Here is a 20655-nt window from a genome sequence, read left to right on the forward strand (position 1 = left end):
TATTTATTTTCCCTCTAAGGACATGCTTAGCGAGAGGAAGGTACACACACAGACACACACACACACACACACACACATCGATGTGAGAGAGAAACATCGATTGGTTGCCTTCCATCCTGACCGGTAGTTAAACCTGCAACCCAGCAATGTGCCCTGAGCAGGAATCGAACCAGCGACCTTTAGGTGCACAGGATGATGCTCAGCCCACTGAGCCGCTCCAGCCGGGCCCATTTTATTTCTGTTACTGTATCTGTATTTCTGGGCACTGGATACTGCAGGTATCCAGCTTATTTCTGTCTTAAATTTCACATTTGTCACATTTCAGGTGTAATTCCTCGGTTCTGGGATTTGATGTATGAACCCATAGTCCCCTGATTCTCCACCTCCTGACTGCGACAACGTATCTATATATATAAAAGCCAAAGTGACCATTGCAACCGGTTGACTGGTTGGTATGATGACGCACTGGCCGCTAGGGGGCAGACACTCAACACAGGAGCTTCCCCCTGGTGGTCAGTGCACTCCCAGAGCCAACCTCCCGCAACCGGCCAACCTCCCACGGTCCATTACCCAGCCAGCCGGTCCTGATATGCTCCAATCAGCCCCAATCTCCCCGATCGCTGGCCAGGCCAAGGGACCCCACCTGTGCACAAATTCGTGCACCAGGCCTCTAGTATTAACATATTATATTTTCAGCTCTATCTTCATGCACTAAAGATTATTTTTTAAAATGTGTTTTTATTGATTACAGAGAGGAAGGGAAAGGGTTAGAGAGAGAGAAACATCAATGATGAGGGAATATCATTGATCAGCTGCCTCCTGCACACCCCACACTGGGGATCAAGCCCGCAACCGGGTATGTGCCCTGACCAGGAACCGAACCATGACCTTCTGGTTCATAGGTCAATGCTCAACTATTGAGCCATGCTGTCCGGACAAGACTACTTTTACTTATTCTGCAACTATATAGAAACAGCTTCGTGTGCTACGTTTTCTTTTTCTTTTTCTTTTTTTTTTTTAATATATATATATTTTATTGATTTTTTACAGAGAGGAAGGGAGAGAGATAGAGAGTTAGAAATATCGATGAGAGAGAAACATCGATTAGCTGCCTCCTGCACATCTCCCACTGGGGATGTGCCCGCAACCCAGGTACATGCCCTTGACCGGAATCGAACCCGGGACCCTTGAGTCCCCAGGCCGACGCTCTATCCACTGAGCCAAACCGGTTTCGGCTACGTTATTTTCTTTACCGTGACTCAGGTAAAGTCATAGAGTAAAATTATAAAAGCACTCTTGCCCTTTGTTTTGTTACTCGTTGTTGTTCCTGGGAGGGAGTGGCAGTTTCATGGTCACAGGCCAACCTTCTCCCCTTCTCTTTGCAGCCGTCCTTTCATCAAGCCGATAGCGTGCGGGGCACCCGCCACCACGGGCTGGTGGAGAGGCCGTCGAGGACCCGCTTCCACCCCCTCCACCGACGGCCTGGAGACAAGCCTGTGCGGCAAATATCCTTTCTCACTGTCGAAGGAGCGTATACATTTTGAAATGTTTGGGAGGTTTTCAGGATTTATCTTCCCTGCAATTCCTCTTTGGCCTCAAAAATCTTCGTTTTATCTGATGAATGGAGGCAATGAAAGTAGGTAACTTGGAACCTGGAAACACCTCTGCCGCCATTGGGAAGATTGTTATAGGTGTTTACCAAATCATCAGTAAGGTTCCGTTTCATGGGGTAACTGGACATAATAAGCAGCATGTAATGCAGCCCCATTGCAAGGCTTTCTCTGCATTTTCTTAAGAAATGAGTAACGTCAGAGTTAAACCTGACTTTGAACCAGCTTTGAGAGAGTCTGATTCAGTTATCTCGCTGAAACAGATACACAGACATGTGATTTAGTTTTATTTAGGTTGACCTGCTGTTAGAATTTACAGACAAATTGCATAGGCTTTTCTGTTTATGGACTTTCAAATTCAGTAAAGAACAACTGAAATAGATAGCGGTATTTAGGAAGATTCCTGTACGGTGATGCACACTCCTAGGCCAGTGGTCGGCAAACTGCAGCTCGCGAGCCACATGTGGCTCTTTGGCCCCTTGAGTGTGGCTCTTCCACAAAATACCACATGTGGGCGTGCATATACAGTGCGATTGAAACTTCGTGGCCCATGCGCAGAAGTCGGTATTTTGTGGAAGAGCCACACTCAAGGGGCCAAAGAGCCACATGTGGCTCACGAGCCGCAGTTTGCCGACCACCGGCCTAGGCTGTTAAGGAGGTCTAAAGAGGTTGTGATCTCCCCTGACAGTTTTATTTGACCGGTCCTTAGCAGGGGCTGGAGCTGGCGTGCTGATGGGCGGCCAGCATTGGGCGGAGGGCTCCGGGGGCACAGAGCCAAGCTGGACTTTGTGGGCCAGGACATAGAACGAGCATGCCAGGGCGCCCTGCTCTCCCTTCACTCCTCACACGGAGGTAGAGGAAGGCACAGAGGCGGGGTCAGTCTGACTGCAGAGCCGAATTCCTGGCAGTGATGGTAGAATTGGCTTCAGAAGCCTAAAAACCAGGAAGTGGGGGGAAGGGCACTCATGTGTGCTGAGCACCTACCCATGCCAGGCACTGTACTGGGCAGTTTACATGTCATTTAGTCCTGAAGACTTACTGAGTGGTTTGTTTTTTTAACCCCCATTTTCCACTCAGGAAACTGGATGCCAGAGTTACTGGCCTAAGATTCCACTGCTGAGGTTGGAGGGGCCCTGATTCAGCCCAGGTCAAGCTGACTCCCAGCCTGGGTCCCTCCCTGTGCCACACGCGTCCACTCGCTCATGACCGGGACCAGACGCCGGGCAGGCCCTGTCGGGGAGTTGCAGGTGCACAGGCTGCTCTCCTTGTCCTCCTACTTTTGTTTTTTTGTTATTTTTTAAAGGCGTTATTTTATTTATTTATTTTTTAATCCCCACCCAAGGGTATTTTTCCATTGATTTTTGAGAGAGAGTGGAAGAGAGAAGGAAAGACAGAGAGAAATATCGATGCCAGAGGAACATATTGATTGGTTGCCACCTGCATGCGCCCCGACCAGGGCCCGGGCCGGGTCGGAGCCCACAACCGAGGCACATGCCCTTGACAGGAATCGAACTTGGGACCCTTTGGTCCACAGGCCGGTGCTCTATCCACTGAGCTAAACCGGCTCAGGCCTGACTCCTAGTTTTGTATGGTATGTGGCCATTATTAGGGAAAGTGAAGATGACAGCTGATGTTGAGAATCCCTTTCTGGAATGTGTAATAAGTTTTACATGAATGCAGGAGGGAAAGGAGAATTGAGGCAGTTCTTCAGCTAATTCACACAGGTGTGGGTGGAGCAGTATGTCAAACCATTGTCCAGATCACTTGGAATTTTCAAGCAAAAGCCTTTGAGTGTTTCTTCGCTTGATTTAACAATATATCTTTTTCTGATTTCTTAATTTCCTCTTTCTATGTAGATGCTCTCTCTAAATACCCTGAGTGTGTGTGCAGGTGTGTAGTTATCTCAGATCCTTTTTGCAGCAAGTATAGTCTAAATATATACACATGCTCACAGCTATTACAACCAAAGGAATAACTTAGAAGAGGAGGGGGTTGAAGAAAAGCCACAGAGAGGAATGTTCGTTCACCCATTGATTTAAGTATATGCTAGTGTCAGGCACCATTGTAGACATTGCTGATATTATGTAAAAAATACTATGGTCCCCCCTAACCAGTTTGGCTCAGTGGATAGAGCGTCCGGCCTACAGACCGAAGGGTCCTGGGTTCGATTCTGGTCAAGAGCCTGTACCTCAGTTATAGGCTCCTCTCTGGCCGGGGCCCCAGTTGGGGGCATGTGGGAGGCAAGCAATTGATGTGTCTCTCTCACATTGATGTTTCCCTCTCTGTCTTTCCCTCTCTCTTCCACTCTCTCTAAAAATCAATGGAAAAATATCTTCGGGTGAGGATTAAAATAAAAATAAAAACTAATATGGTCCCTACCCTGAAGTTGCTGATAGTTCAGTGCGAGAGGCAGCTAGGCAAGGACGTGGTCACAGCACAGTGCGGTGAGCTAGAATGAGGCAGCTCAGGGGCTGTGCGAGCTCGTGGGGGCAGCCTGAACCAGTCTTGGGGGGATGGAGAAGGCATCCTGATGGAAAGTCTGAGGCTTGAAGGATAAAAAAGAAGTAAGAGGATAATGTGTTCCTGTATCCGACAGGTAGTTACAGAGCTGCTTCTCTGTGCGAGGCACTGTTCTAAGCACGGGACTCAGTGGTGAATAGACAGTGCCCCTGCCTTCTCGGGTGTACTGTCCTGTGGGAGATGGCAGACAGCAAACAGGCAAACAAAGGATTAACCAGTTAACTGCCACGATATTTTGAATTTAATTTAAAAAGGTCTGCCGCTTGCGTCATAGACGCTTATGGCAGTTAACTGGCTAAGGAAATAATTTCAAATGGTCGTAAGTGACAGAGAGAGAGGAAAAGAGCTGGAAGGGAATGTTCCCGGAGAGGGATGGCTTGTGCAGAGTCCCGGAAGCGGGGGCTGCTCTGTGTGTTCAGGAGACTTTGTCTCTTTTCAGGGGAAATAGCACAGGATATGACTTGGCCCTATATGTGTGTCACTGTGAGAGCAGATGAATTCCTCGGGGAAGGAAAGGCAGAAACCCAGTTCATACACAGATAAGTGAAAGTTGTTCAGCAAACAGTACAAGTCTGATCCACAGATCATGCGATGTCTCTAGATTCTCTTCTTAAGCACCTACCTGGGGTCCTGGGACTGGACAGCTGAGTCAAAGAGTGTTCTTTTAAAAATATATGTATATTTGTATTGATTTCAGAGAGGAAGGGAGAGGGAGAGAGAGATTGAAACATCAATGAGAGAGAATCATTCATTGGCTGCCTCCTGCACACCCCCTACTGGGGATTGAGCCTGCAACCTGGGCATGTGCCCTTGACCAGAATCGAACCTGGGACCCTTCAATCTGCAGGCTGATGCTGTATCCACTGAGCCACACCATCTAGGGCCAAAAAATGTTCTTTAAACATGGGCCTGGCCCATTAGTGAACAGTGAATCTCTTTTGAGGAATCGTGGGACTACGAGCTCCAGTTAAATACAAAAGTGAAATGACCTTCTGTGGAAGATATTAATACATTCAGGAGAACCCGGAAGGAGAGGGCTGTGGTTCCACCTTTCCTTTCATGGGCTGCAATCATTTGGTTGTGAAAGAATTTGCTGCCCTGGCCGGTGTTGCTCAGTGGTAGAGTGTCAGTCTGCACACTGAAGGGTCTTGGGTTTGGTTCCCAGTCAAGGGCATGTACCTGGGTTGCAGGTTTGATCCCACATGTGGGAGGCAACCAATCGATGTCTCTTACATCAGTGTTTCTCTCTCCCCCCCTTCTGCTCCTTTCCTTCCCCCTTTCCACTCACTCTAAAAATCAATGGAAAAAATATCCTAGGTGAGGATTAACAAAACAAAACAAAAAAAGTATTTGCTTAAAATGGTTGCCATTGACAATTGTCTATTACCTCCTTAGTGAAGTTTTATCATTTGAAAGTATTAGCACTGGTTTGAATCCTTGTTAGGACAAAAAGAAAACTTGTATTCAGAATTCTCTTGTCACAGCTGTTTCTTGGCTGGGTGCTATTCTAGAACAGGCAGACTGGCCCAGACAGCAGTTCAGTGCTCTGATACAGTGATCTTAAATGAAACGAACATTGTTTAACAAATATCCCAGCTTCCTCCCAGCGTGGGCAGCCATACCAGCAGAGCTCTGGTCCAGGGAGATCCCTCCTGCGGTGGGCAGCCGTCTCCGCAGAGGAGGCTGGTGCGTGAGCCCGGCTGTTGGCATGGGTGGGCACTACAAGCAAAGACCAGGGCACTGTCCAGCAGGCTTCCGGCCGGGGCCACACTCATGGCAGGAGAGCGGCACTGCCGGGTCCCTGGCGAGACCTGTTGTCAGAACTCGGAACCACGAGCTCTCCTCCCTCTGCAGCTGCTCGTCTCTGGCAGCCCCTCACTCCTCAGTCCTCACGGCAGCGAACGCGTATCCCAGATGCCACCTTGTTGAATTTCTGAACTATTAACATACATTTACGGCAGATATAATAGTATCTCAGACCTGTGGGTAATACACTGAAAAAGAAGGGAAACACGATGACTTATAGAAACTGCCTTCCTCTGAAAGGATGTGTCTGCCCTAGCTGGTTTGGCTCAGTGGACAGAGCATCAGCCTGTAGACCAAAAGGTCCCGGGTTTGATTCCTGACAAGGGCAGGTATCTGGGTGGCAGGCTCCTCCCTGGCCCGGGCCCTGGTCGGGGCGCGTGCAGGAGGCAGCCAATGGATGTGTTTCTCTCACATTAATGTTTCTCTCCGTCTTTCCCTCTCTTGTACTCTCCCTGAAAATCAATGGAAAAATATACTCTGGTGATGATTAGCAATAAATAAATAAATGTGTTTTTAGAAAGAGAGTAAAGCAAATGTTTAGAGCATTTCTGATTTATATTCCCAAGGAGGTTTGAGAACGTCCTGCATCTTAACTAGTGTGAACACCGAGAAGAGATACCTTCACACCTGGCTCTCCTCTGTGGGGTGGGCCTTGCTTTGGTTCTTTTCATACAATAAGATGAAAATTTTAGGATGTTGGTTTATAGAACACTGTTTCTTTGAAGTGCGTGGTCTGTTACATTTGAGAAACACTGTGCTCTTCCTCAGTTAGTAGGAGGGCTCTAGAAACCCGCCAGTTAAGAAACCTCTTTGCCGCTAGATTAGCACCTCCCTAGAGGACAGAAGTTCTCTCACTACTGACACAGCTGATTCTCATAGCCACTTGGCCTGGAGGTCAAACCCTCCCTGGAATTAGCTACAACAATCAAGATTTCACTATAAGACTGTGAACAAAGACCACTAGGGGGTGCACCAAGGAAGCATAACAAAATGCGGAGACAAAGAAACAGGACAAAATTGTCAATGGAAGAAATAGAGTTCAGAACCACACTTTTAAGGTCTCTCAAGAACTGTTTAGAAGCTGCTGATAAACTTAATGAGCTCTACACGAAAACTAATAAGACCCTTGATCTTATATTGGGGAACCAACTAGAAATTAAGCATACACGGACTGAAATAACGAATATTATACAGACTCCTGACAGCAGACCAGAGGAGCGCAAGAATCAAGTCAATGATTTGAAATGCGAGGAAGCAAAAAACATCCAACCGGAAAAGCAAAATGAAAAAAGAATCCAAAAATGCGAGGATAGTGTAAGGAGCCTCTGGGACAGCTTCAAGCGTACCAACATCAGAATTATAGGGGTGCCAGAAGATGAGAGAGAGCAAGATATTGAAAACCTATTTGAAGAAATAATGACAGAAAACTTCCCCCACCTGGTGAAAGAAATGGACTTACAGGTCCAAGAAGCGCGGAGAACGCCAAACAAAAGGAATCCAAAGAGGACCACACCAAGACACATCATAATTAAAATGCCAAGAGCAAAAGATAAAGAGAGAATCTTAAAAACAGCAAGAGAAAGAAACTCAGTTACCTACAAGGGAATACCCATACGACTGTCAGCTGATTTCTCAACAGAAACTTTGCAGGCCAGAAGGGAGTGGCAAGAAATATTCAAAGTGATGAATACCAAGAACCTACAACCAAGATTACTTTATCCAGCAAAGCTATCATTCAGAATTGAAGGTCAGATAAAGAGCTTCACAGATAAGGAAAAGCTAAAGGAGTTCATCACCACCAAACCAGGATTATATGAAATGCTGAAAGGTACCCTTTAAGAAGAGGAAGAGGAAGAAAAAGGTAAAGATACAAATTATGAACAACAAGTATGCATCTATCAACAAGTGAATCTAAGAATCAAGTGAATAAATAATCTGATGAACAGAATGAACTGTTGATTATAATAGAATCAGGGACATAGAAAGGGAATGGACTGACTATTCTTGGGGGGGAAAGGGGTGTGGGAGATGTGGGAAGAGACTGGACAAAAATCGTGCACCTATGGATGAGGACAGTGGGTGGGGAGTGAGGGCGGAGGGTGGGGCGGGAACTGGGAGGAGGGGAGTTATGGGGGGAAAAAAAAGAGGAACAAATGTAATAATCTGAACAATAAAGACTTAATTAAATAAAAAAAAAAAAAAAAAAACCTCTTTGCCGAGCTGGCGTGGCTCAATGGTTAAGTGTCAGCCCATGAACCAGGAGGTCACCGGTTTGATTCCCGGTCACGGCATATACGTGGGTTGCAGGCTGGTAGCGATGGATGGTTCTTTCTCATCAATGTTTCTAGCTCTATCCCAATCCCTTCCTCTCTCTCAAATCAATTAAAACTTTTTTTTAATTCTTATCTTTAACCCAGGGTTTCCAAAATTTATTTGATTACAAAACCCAATTTTTTCCTCACACTCACTAGAGATTTTCATCTCAGAGGACAAGGAAATGCTGGTTTTTAGAGATTTAAGGGCAAAAGTATTCAGATTTCCATATTCGACATGCCACCTGTTTGTCACTCGCACGCTAAGAGAAACAGGACGATGGTCTCGTGTAGGCAAAGACTCTAAACGATTTGACTCTCAGATGTGTCCTGCAAGTCAGCGTTGGAGGGAAAAGGACAAGAGGAAGTAGAGTGATGGTGAGCACGTGGGTGGGGAAATTAGGAAGGACCCGGGTTGTGACCAGTTTTGTATATTAAACCTGCCCCTGGAATCATCATGGTGGGGAGCGGGGGGAAGGTGTTGGGTTAAGCAGACTCCAAGTTCCCATCCCACCAGCTGCATGGAGGTCACAGGCCTGCCCCAGACTCGCCCCTGGTAGAACAGCGTGTCAGGGTAGGAGAGAAAACGGGGACGGCACTTCCTGAGCCGCCCAGGTGCACTCGCCACATGGAAACAGGAAGCCAAAAGGAGAACGCTGCTCTGTGCACCAGCCACGGGCAGGCCCTCTGAGAGGCAGGGTGGGGCTTGTTTGGAGCAGTCTGTGGCTGGGTGGCCCCACCCACGTGCCAAGCCAACAGAGGTCTTCTCTTATCAACAGAAGAGCTACTCCCCTTCCTTTGGGGAAGAGTGAGTAAGAACTTTCCCTCTAACACGCCCCCAGGGGGAAGGAGTAGGAGTCCCCGGTGGATGGATTGAGGCTGGAACATAGAGGGACTTTCCCCTACAGGACAGCAGAGACAGGGGAGAGAGAACGGATTCGGGGGGCCCCGGGGTTCCCAACTGGAGCACCCAGGTAGATGGTGCCCTCCAGTAAGCACGATAGACCATCACATGAGCATCAGCAAGGCTAAGATGCTGACTAGACCACCACGTTGGGGTAACCCGGGGTTGATCATGGTGTTACTGTCACCGCTGCGGCCTAATCGTATTTCCAGGACTGGATAAGCGGACTCAGTGACTTCAGGGGTGGCAGGTGCTGAGAGGTGGTGAGCTTCTGCTTCGTGAAATTAGTCACCAGATTCTAAAGGAAAGAGAAAGATAAGCTCAGGTTATAGATTCAGAAGCTGCTGCCTAATGGTTCTGGCGATTAAAATGCTGATCGGCTCCGTCTCTGAGGGCCTTCTCATTTCTTTTCTTTTTTTTAATTACTACTTTCTTTTCACTTTTTTTTAATTTAATTTTTACTTTTTATAATTCTTTTTTTTAATATATTTTTTATTGATTTTTTACAGAGAGGAAGGGAGAGAGAGAGAGAGTCAGAAACATCGATGAGAGAGAAACATCGATCAGCTGCCTCCCGCACACCTCCTACTGGGGATGTGCCCGCGACCAAGGTACATGCCCTTGACTGGAATCAAACCTGGGACCCTTCAGTCCGTAGGCCGATGCTCTATCCACTGAGCAAAACCGGTTACGGCCTTTTTTATAATTCTTTATTGTTTAAAGTATTACATATGAATCCTTTTTCCCCCATTGACCTCTCCCCACTTGTTCCTCCCTCACATACCCCCCTCCCCCCCCACTGACTGTGTCCATGGGGTTTGCTTATGTGCATGCATACAAGTCCTTTGGTTTATCTCACCCCTTCCTCCCCACTTTCCTCCTATCTCCCCCCTTCCCCCTGAGGTTGGACGGTCTGTTCAATGCTTCTCTGTCTCTGGATCTATTTTAGTTCATCAGTTTCTGTTGTTCATTATATTCCACATATGAGTGAGATCATGTGATACTTATCTTTCTCCGACTTTAATCCTCACCTGAGAATACGTTTACATTGATTCTTAGAAGGAAGGAAGGAGAGAGAGAGAGAGAGAGAGAGAGAGAGAGAGAGAGAGAGAGACATTGATTGGTTGCCTCCTGCATGGAGTGGGGATCGAGCCTGCAACCGAGGCACATGCGTCCAATAGGAATTGAACCCAGGACCCTTCAGTCTGAGGACCGACGCTCTAGCCACTGAGCCAGACTGGCTCGGGCGGGCCTTCTTATTTCTTTACCACCGTTTCCTCTTCTGTCTCCTGTGGTCTCTTCTAATCTATCCTTCGTATCATTAAGCCTAATAGTTAATGTTGAAGAAATGTCTCTCTTGGAAAACCTGTTTGCTTTTATTGACTCAATTCAGATGAAGCAATGAGATAACTAGACAAGACAAAGCCAATACACAGGAAGTAGAACTTGTGATCCTAACGCTTCTCCTGGCAAGAGGAACATTTCAAACCACGTCATTAGTTCATTAGCTCAGTGCCCACACTTCCCCGGGGGCCCAACCTCACCCGGGTGTCACTCCCTTCTCCATCAAGGGTCCCATTTCCTCCTGAGTCCAGCATGATGGCTTCTTTGTTTTTAAAATATATATATATATATATTATTGATTTCAGAGAGGAAGGGAGAGGAAGAGAGAGAGAGAAACATCAATGATGAGAGAGAATCATGGATTGGCTGCCTCCTGCACGCCCCCCACTGGGGATGGAGCCCACAACCCGGGCATGTGCCCTGACTGGGAATCGAACCATGATCTCCTGGTTCGTAGGTTGACACTCAACCATTGAGCCACACTGGCCGGGCATGATGGCTTCTCTTATAGAGAATCATTGAGGGTTTTTTAGCAGGAGGGTGATACGATTAAGCATGTTTTAGAAGACTATTCTTTGGATGTAGTTACTAAATTCACCAAAATTTCTCGACTGCACTCGGGTGCTTGGTGCAGGGGCGTGCTGGCTTCTCCACACGCCTGGTGCATGCTCCAGGCGTGGGAGGCCCGCGGAAGAACAGAATCTGTGGAGCGGAGTCCCTGACCACATAAGGAAGTTCGCATCTCTCCAAAGGGTAATGGTTATTAGTAACAGGAATCTTCCGTGACTGGAAAAAGGAAATATATCGGCTTATGTCACCCAAAGGCGAGACCCAGGGATTCATGCAGCAGCATTGAGTCTGTCTCTGTGAAGTGCCACCGCTGTGCTGATGTCATACGTAGACAGGCTTTCACCCCCTCAGTTGGGGGGAGCCCCTTTTTCTTCCCCTCGAAGCACTCTTTGGTCCTGTTTGGGTCACAAGCTCATCCCTGAACCATTCGCTGTTTCCAGGAGCGTCAGGCACCTGGCAGGGAAGACCCGCCTGGGTCCCTCCCGCGGGGCAGGGAGGGCTGCGCAGAACGACAGTGCTACCAGGTTTGGGTGGGGTTAGAGGGAGTTCTTAAAAACAGAAGCTCCTGCAGACATAAAAAACAAGAAACACCCATGTGAATCACACGAAGATGGCCCTGGTTAGGTGTGTTCGCTCCAGGGGCAGTGATAGGAGAACCCGAGGAAGAGCTGGTGGGTGGAGAGGGGAGATAAGGCCGGACCTCCGAGGTGTAACTCTCCATCATTCCGGGGCCTTGTTTCTGCTCCACCTTTTCATTAAGTTTATTTTTCCTTAATTAAAAATCCTACTTTGACGGTAGCACTTTTGGAGCCAATTACTCCTCGCAGCCCCTGGACGAGAGTTGGCCAAGGTAAGCAAACCCTGTTTTAAAGATAAGATGGGCATGTGTTCATTTTGGAAACTTTCATTTTATTTTATCTACCCTGAGTGCTGTTCTAGAAATTTCTAATATAAAACAGAATCTTGTTTGCTCTTATAAAACTTAAGTATTTTCATGTATAATCATAGGCTGATATGAAAGTCTGAAATGACAAGTTATTTAAATACAGCTAGATCTTCACTTTTAAAACAAAATAGAAACACATTTGGAATACATTTGCCAATAGAACACTCTGACTTATTATTCTTATACTAGAGGCCCGGTGCACGAAATTCATGCACGGGTAGGGTCCATAGGCCTTGCCGGCAATCAGGGCCGATCAGGTTTCCCCCTCCCCGCCTCCTCCTTCCCTTGCTCCCTCAGCACCCCGCCGTTGCTGCTGGTCGCCCACCATATTCTGCCCCATCCCCTGATGGTCAGCGCATGTCATAGTGATCGATAGAACTCCCAGTTGAACTCTCGAGGGGACACTTTGCATATTAGCCTTTTATATATATAAATAGAAGGTTCGAGAAATGGACAAGTAAATGCCTGTCCTCAGGGTGCTTAGGAAGCTACATAAGGAACATCAGCTTCAGGAAGCTTCCGAATGGGAATTTGCACAGTGGATTTGATTTAGGGGCTCTTGCAATATTTTGGTATGCAGAGGGTATATACCAAAAAAGAAGAAAGAGTACTCTTTAGTATAGAGAGTAACAGAACGTGAAATTAACTGGAAAAACTGCTACATTCCCCAGTTTGGGGCGTGCAGGAGGCAGCTGTTCAATGATTCTCATCACTGATGTTTCTATTTCTCTCTCTTCCTTCTTCTCTGAAATCAATAAAAATATATTTTAAAAAACACACAAAAAATCCCTGCTACATCCACTGTATGTATGGTATCATTTTCAGATCATGTCAGATTCAGGAGGCATTTGAAATATACATGTTGAAAACATTTAGTTCTCTGGGCTGAGGTCTCTCCGTCCATTCTCTGGCACATACTAACCAGCACTTACTGTATGGATCATGTAGGCAGGACCTGGGAAAGGTCTGTATGAAGGTAGGCAACAGCTGACCCCACCCAGGAAGGTTTTCAGCTACCCTCGAGAATCTTAGGCCCAAATACAATATTTTAAAATCATGAAAAGATAAACTTCAAACTGATACTTTAAAATTTACATCCAAGGAAAAAATGTCTTATGCTTTCCATGCACTAGAAGTAGATGAATATTTTCATAAACTGAGTAACTGTAACAGGTTTTTTTCTCTCTATGGCCGTCTGTATGGAATGCACAGTTTTTGCATGCAGGCTTGCACAGCACCCCCTACACACACACGGGGTATGTGATGAGGGGTGAGTTTTTACACAGCTGGAGGAAGGTCTCATGTCCCCTAGAGAGGAATTGATCATAGATTTGAACTATTTCAAAAGGTATTCATGCCTGGCCAGCGTGGCTCAGTGGTTAAGCACCAGCCTATGAACCAGGAGATCATGGTTTGATTCCTGGTCAGGGCACATGCCCATGCTGTGGGCTCGATCCCTAGTAGGAGGTGTGATGGAGGCTCCAATCAATGATTCTCTCTCATCATTGATGTTTCTATCTTTCTCTCCCTCTCCCTTCGTCTCTGAAAGCAATAAAACAATATTTTTTAAAAAGGTTTTCAAAGGTGTTTATTTGCCCCACACCTTTTTAAACTCTATATGTCCAACTAGCTAGTCCCGTTCTCACGGATTGGGGGCAGTTTTATCATAGAAATCAGAAATCCTAGGAGCCAGAGAGATCATTCAGTCTGACCTCATTTTGATCGTGATGAGCAGCACGAGCATTTTGCAGGGATTTCCTCAGGCTGCACAGCTAGGCGAGTGGAAAGGTCGGTTCTCAGGCCCAGGTCTGAGTCCCTGCTTTGCTTCTTGTGGATTGAACTCCTTTTTATCTTATTCTGGTTTTTAAAGGCAGCAGCGTCCTTGGAAGGAAGAAAAGCATCCTGAGTTCAGGCTGACAGCTGCACTTAACAGGTACATGCTCGCTTCCTAGTAGAAATAACTTGGGAAGAAACCAACCCATTTGATTGCCCTGATGCTCTTTATATAGTGCCTCATAGCCAGCCATCTGTTCATACTCATCAACACTAATAAAAGAGAAAAATGGTAATTGGCGTACGAGCTTCCCTTTTCATTGGCTAATCAGGGCTATATACAAATTAACTGCCAACTAAGATTGGCAGTTAACTGCCAACTAAGATTGGCAGTTAACTGCCAACAAGATGGCGGTTAATTTGCATATGTAGGCACAATGCAGGGAGGCGAAAGGGAAAGCAGGAAGAAGCCCCCTGCCACTGACAGTGATCGGAAACCCAGAGGGGAGCTAAGAGCTGGGGGGCAGGGCAAAGGCGGCCCTGGGGCCACCTTTGCCCTGCCCCGCAGCCATGATCGGAGAATCAGGCGCCTTTGCCGCCCTGGCCAGTGATAGCAGGAAGTAGGGGTGGAGCCAGCGATGGGAGCTGGGCACGGTCGAAGCTGGCAGTCCCGGGAGCTAGGGGCCCCTTGCCTGGGCCTAAAGCGAAGCCCACGATCGTGGGGCCGCTGCAGCTGCGGGTCCCCGCTGCCCGGGCCGGATACCTCAGCCAGAGGCGTCAGGCCTGGGCAAGGGGCCGATCCTGCGATTGGAGGGTGATGGGGGTCAATGCCTGAGGGCTCCCAGTATGTGAGAGGGGGCAGGCTGGGCTGAGGGACACTCCCCCACACACACACCCAGTGCACGAATTTCGTGCACCGGGCCCCTAGTGTTTATATGAAGTGTTAAGAAAACAAACCTCAAACTCCTCACCATTTATTGAATGTCCACTGAGGACAGACTAATACAGTTTAAGAACATGAGGTCTGGGGTGAGACTACAGCAAGCATGTCAAACTCAAAGGCTAACAGACCAAACAAACAAGGCATGCGGCCCGCGGGCTGCGGGTTTGACATGCTTGGACTACAGGGTTTGCCTCTTTCTATGTGACCTTGAGTAAGTTATTTAACTCTGTGCTCAGTTTTCTCATTTGGAAAAGGGAGATAATAGTACCTACAGTAAGGGATGGTTATGAAGATTAAGTAAGATAATACACGGGAGGAGTATGTGTTCAGTAAGCGTCAGCCATTGTAGGGACCCTTCGGGCCAGGCTCCAGTGGTCACTGCTCTGTGTGAGTCTTTAGTCAATCCTGATAAAGTCCTGTAAGAATGAGGTCTTGTGTGTTTTGTTTTTTCTGTTCTAAGAGATAAATGACTTGTCCAAGGCCACTTAGCTAATATGTGATAAAACTGGGATTTAAAAAAACCCAAAACTTTTTATAGTGCAAACTTTTAAACATACACAAAAGGGAAAAGAGTTATAAGAAGTCCCTTGTGCTCATCTTTTAGCTTCAGTCCTTAGCATTCTGCCATTTCTTCTGTAACTTCCACCCCCATCTCACAGCTGGCTAGAGACAATCTTTTACTATAAATATATCTAACAGTATAAGGCTAGTAAGAACCTTTTAAACCAAACAAAACGTAACCGCAGTTTCATTATTTTACTTAACAAATGAACAGTAACTCATTAATATCATCTAATACCAGCCTGCATTCACATTTTCGCAGGGGGCCCCCTCTAGCTGCTAGAGGGGATGCTGCCCGGTTCATGAATCACTTAATAAAGCCAATTAGATCTTCAAAACAGACAAACACAAAATTTCCCCGTTGTCTCTGCATCTGATATTCTCTGTTGAGTCTCTGTGACTCTAAAGGAGCCGGATCTGAACCCAGGTCCCTCTGGCCCCAGAGTCCATGCTCTTCCTGTTATACCACGCAAGCTCTGAACTGCCTCTCCCTGGTCTGGACACACGGCCACGTGCAGTGAGGCCACAGAGGCCATCACCTGGAACAGGCCACAGAGAAGCATTTTAGGCTGATTTGAGGTCCACAGGTTATTTTTATGGCAGACAGCGTGGCCCTGCATGAGACAACAGTCATCTCCTAGCATCGAGGCTGTAGAAGTTGGAGCTGTCTGCGGAATTCCAGAAATACGCTCTAGGTCAGCAGTTCCTGAGTTTTTTGCCCTTTACCACCTTAGAAGCCACGGAGTATGTGTCTGTGTCGGTGTATCTATTGGGATTTGTCTGTTGACACTAGAAATTAAAATGAGAGATTTTTAAATGTTACTTAGTCATGATTTTGAAAATAGCAAAATAAAAATAATAAACCCACGCATGCTAACATAAATATTTCTTTAAGAAACAAAATGACATTTTCCAAAACAAAAAAGTGTATTGAGAAGAGTGGCATCGTTATCCCTTTGACGAATCTCTGACAGTAGCTGGGTTCTCTGCTGATGCGTTCAGCCTGCGGTGACTTCACATGTCACGCGGCTTCTGTCACCCTCCACGGTGCTCACCAGAACGAGCGAAGGGGCAAAGATCATTTTAGCATGAACTGCAACCCCCTCGACTTGTACTGTCCCCGAAAGGGTCTGAGAACCGCTGCGATAGGTGAGCCTTCAGACAGGAGTTCCTTAGTGGAGGAAGGATGGGCAGGTCTTGGGTAAAGCCATGCACCCCAGGCCTCGTTGAAGTAGATCATTAAGCTGTGCCAGCAGCTTCAAGGTGTAAAGCTCTGCGAGCACAGGTGACAGTCATGGGGGGTGTGGGTGACCTTCAGCGGCTGTTACTGGTGTAAGGGACTTCAGGTAGGTCCAGACCCCTCATTGCATGGATCATCGTAAGTAATCTTCCTGACTTCTCTCCCGTTGGTAATGTTCAGCGAAGACTATTGCATTGTCACGAAGGAAAAACGGATTTTCAGCCGGACTCTCTCCTCCCCCCTCAGGACCAATTCTGATTCTGCGCTTCACACGAGTGCTCTAAGCACCAAGCCCCAGGACCCCTATGGAGGAGGTGGCCAGTCGGCCTGGCCGGCCGCATACATGGGTAAGACACACGGCCCTGCTTCTGCCTGTCCTGTAGCATCTTGCCTGGCCCATGCCCTCCCCGCCCGTGGTCTCCAGAGGAGGAGCACGGGGACAGTGTGTGTGCCCCGTGGGTGAGTGGCGCTTACAGGTCACCTGCTTGGTTGCTGCCTCTCTCACGGCAGCTTCTCCCCCTCGGCACCTCTGGGCCCTCCGTTTCCTGTCTTCCCTTCCACACTCATCATTTTCATGTGGACCCATCCTAGCTCTCTAACCGGTCTCCTCACTTCCAGGCCTATATACTCTCATCCAGTTTTACATGATTTATCTGAAGGTCCTCTTTTCTCACCTAGGATCTGAGCAAACTGAGAAATAAAACCAGAAGTGACAGATGAAGCTAAATGTCTTTATTAGTGACAAGAGGACGCGGATTCTCTCTGTGGGTCCATGCCCATTACGACTGAACCCCAGAACGAGGCCCACTGCCCCGCAGCGCTGGCCCAGCCGAGTGCCGCAGAGGGTGGGGTCAGACTGAAGGGCAGGCCAGCAGAGAAGGCCCCGAGGAGGAGAGGGGCTGGACTGGGGCTGGGCGTCGCCTGCTCAGTTCCCCATTGTCCTGCCTCCCTTGGCCAGAGTGAGTGAAGTGGGGGAGAGAGCCGGAGTGACAGGAGTGGGGAAAGCCTTCTCAGGCCATCTGCTTCCAGAGTGAACTCACATCTGATCATAGTCTCCTGCGTACAGTCCTCCGTGCCCCCTCCCTCCAGGAGAGTCCCAGTCCCAGTCTGGAATGACAGGAGCTCCAGGACCTGTCCCCCCCCCCCCCCCCCCCCCCGCCGCCCCCGTTCTCACTCCCCAAGTCAGCCATGAGGACCACGCTGGGTTCTGCTAATGTTTCATTCTGTTCTCATCTCTTCCTCCCATAACTCACTCCTGACCTACCTGATCAACACCCTCCGCTTTGTCATCATTTCTGTGGGGCCATCCTTGGCCTTCCTGTCCGCCAGAACTATCCATGTCCTAACACCCCAAAGCTCCTGCGTGCAGGTGGCTCTCTCGGCCCCTGTGTCACTCCTGTGCTCAGAGTCGATTTCTTGAAGTCAGCGTCTTGATGGTCTTACCTGCAGCACTGTGCCTGGCCGGAGGAGCCCTCGGTGCTGGGAAGTGCGGGGAAACCACAGTGGCTACCTGTGCAGAGCACCCGCTAGCATCAGCCTGCACATGCAGCAGTCTGGCTTGCTGAGACACAGGCCAGCCTGCCTCCCTGGGGTTAGAATCTGGTAGGAACAATGGCTCTGACTGTCCATTCGTATGCCAGTCAGCACTCCGGGTCAACTCCTGCCCACAAACGGGAAGGACTACGTGTTTGGTCTTGAAACAGGCAAATAAATCTTTGGTCAAGCGTTTCTGGGTTCTTCACTTTTTAGACACCTAAAGCCTAAATGGTCTGTTCCTTCCGAGGAGAGCATGGCTGGCCTATTTTCTTGCACATAGTAGGATAGGCCTTAGTAATAATTGTTCCCTGGTGCCATCAGAGGTGACTAAACAGTTGTTGCTTGTAAAGTGTAGGATCTTTTAGAATCGGTGGAGGCCATCCAGCCGATTTTACACACACACACACACACACACACACACACACACACACACACGGACAGGAGAGTAAAGCTGGCGGTTATGTCAGACTCGGGTGTGGGTTAGAGAAGCAGGTCCCTGGGGAGGTGGGGAGGTGGGAGGCGGGGAGGGGGGGAGGGGAGGAGGTGAGCTCAGGATGGGTAGAGATGGAAAGATATGAACAAAGCCCAGCAGAGGCAGAGCCGGAGATCAGTGGGGCCCTGTGACGGCAGGATCTTAGTTGCCCTGGACTGGGAGGGAGCCAGGCCGATGGGTTTTTACCTGGGACCCCGAACGCAGAGCTGATTTCTGCCTCTGCCATTCCTTCTCGCAGAGTTTACTCCAGAAAGGGCTAAGGCCTGGAGAGAACAGGAAATCATAGGTAATTTAAGTAGGACCTTGTGAGGCTGCGTGCAAAGAGAAAAGAAAATAACTAAAGAAAGTGATCGATTGAGCGAAGTGTTTGTGCTAAGAGTGATGCGGCTTCCGCGGGAAGAGGTGAGAAGTGTCGGACGGTGAGAGGATGGATGAGAAGGCAGAAGAGTGTAGGTGTTGATCCTGGCAGGCAGGACGAGCAGAGAAAGACATCCCAGAGCCAGCTTTCTGGGGTGTCTTGAGAATCAGGGGGCGCTCCTTGTCACCTCAGCAGTTAAACATTGTTGGGCCACGCATCTGACAGCCCGGAGGGCGGGCTGCCCTCCAGCTTGAACCGCGTGGCTGCTTCTGCGAGTATCGCAGAACCCAGAAACACATCCAAATATGGACGTGTTTACATGGGAAAGCCAGTGTGTTTAAAATATTAGTCAAGTCTCCAAGGATGGGAATTATTTCTGGAGAATTCTATTTGCTGGTGGGAGCTATTTTAAATCGTTTCATGCATTTTCCCCCTGTAATTCATTAAAGTTTTTCATTTTCTTTTCCTCTTGGATTTTAAAAATATCGACTAGCTTTGCAAAAAGGTATTTCTTATTATAGGACCAACCAAATAAAGATGAAGCAAGTGATGGGAAAATGTAATGGAGCCCAGAGTCGGGCTTTGTAGCAGAAGCAACAGTAACTGCTCTGCCCCTGGGGACCTTTCCTGAGAGTAATGATGTAGCTCCGGTCAGTGTTCCCACTCCTTGTTGTTGTTGTGAGTGGACGAAAAAGGAGCATCTGCTGAACTCCATGAGCAAGAAACTTGGATGCATTAACGAGCGGTTTGTGTCCCAAGAAAACAAAGCCATTGTTCTGATACGTGTGTAGTGATTTTCATGATGGTGATTGAGTGTCATGACAGTTACATGTAAGTGATTAGCAGTTGATATAAACGGCAGCAATAGACTTTCATTCAATCAAATAAGATTTTTATATTCTCTCGTTTAATTAGCCAGAATCTCTAAAAGGAAATGTTGACCCTTTCCCTGGCAGCCTGTGCTGTTGTTATCATTTCACACGCGTGCACACGGAGACAGTTACGGGCTCTCTGACATGCCCTGTCCCAGAGCCTAGGACGGTCCCCTCACTCTGCTGGGCTCACGGCCGGCCTGGGAAGGAGGCAGGGTGGTCCCCGTCCTTTCAGTGAGTCCTAGAGCCGAGGCTGGTGCATGGAGGGTGCTTGTCTCCTGCACCCAGAGCTCTAGAAGCAGAGCACGGCCAACCCGGGGGGCCGCAGCCCTGAGCTCCTCCTCTGGGTTCGGTAGAGGCCCAGATGTCAGTGGCCTTCAACAGGCGATGTGCTTTGACCTGCATAGTTAAGGAAAAGTTTTAAATGCAAATAACCCTGAAGGAAGTGAGCCTGTGCCTGACGGGAGGGAGAGGGCAAGCATCCCAGGTCATAGAGGGGGCAAAAAGCGTCCCCTCGAGGGCAGGAGGGCCCAGAATGAGGAGGCTGAGCCCCAGGGGCTTCTTAAAGGACCCCCTCTGGTTAGAGCATCCACCTCTCACTGCTCCTCTACTCGGTGAATCAAGACTGTGCTGGGAGTCAGGCTTGAGCCGGGAGAGGGGACATGGGCTCGGTGACACTGAGGAGGTCACCACGTCTCTGACTCAGGACGTTTCCTGGGTCACAGATGCAGCCTCGGTCCCTGCTGTGCCAACCCCCTGGGCCGATGGGCGTGAGTGTCCTCTCTGTGCAGACAGCCCGTCGCAACCTGTTCCTTCTCGGTAGCCCTTTGCTTATGGTTGTGTCCTATGATATTCTTCATTCGGCAG

The 20655-nt window shown here is 48.3% G+C and overlaps 1 protein-coding gene across 1 annotated transcript in view; it reads left to right on the forward strand.

Annotated features, from left to right (window-relative positions):
* The window catches only part of CRTC3 (CREB regulated transcription coactivator 3), a 100542-nt gene that overhangs the window by 56579 nt on the left and 23308 nt on the right, over nt 1-20655 (forward strand). The window contains exons 3-6 of the mRNA XM_059678102.1: nt 1386-1505; nt 11855-11916; nt 13883-13945; nt 16776-16876. Coding sequence (XP_059534085.1) covers nt 1386-1505; nt 11855-11916; nt 13883-13945; nt 16776-16876 — 346 coding nt within the window. The remainder of the gene's footprint in view (nt 1-1385; nt 1506-11854; nt 11917-13882; nt 13946-16775; nt 16877-20655) is intronic.

This window comes from Myotis daubentonii, chromosome 21 (genome assembly GCF_963259705.1).
Source record: "Myotis daubentonii chromosome 21, mMyoDau2.1, whole genome shotgun sequence".
In the NCBI taxonomy this organism is placed as follows: Eukaryota; Metazoa; Chordata; class Mammalia; order Chiroptera; family Vespertilionidae; genus Myotis; species Myotis daubentonii.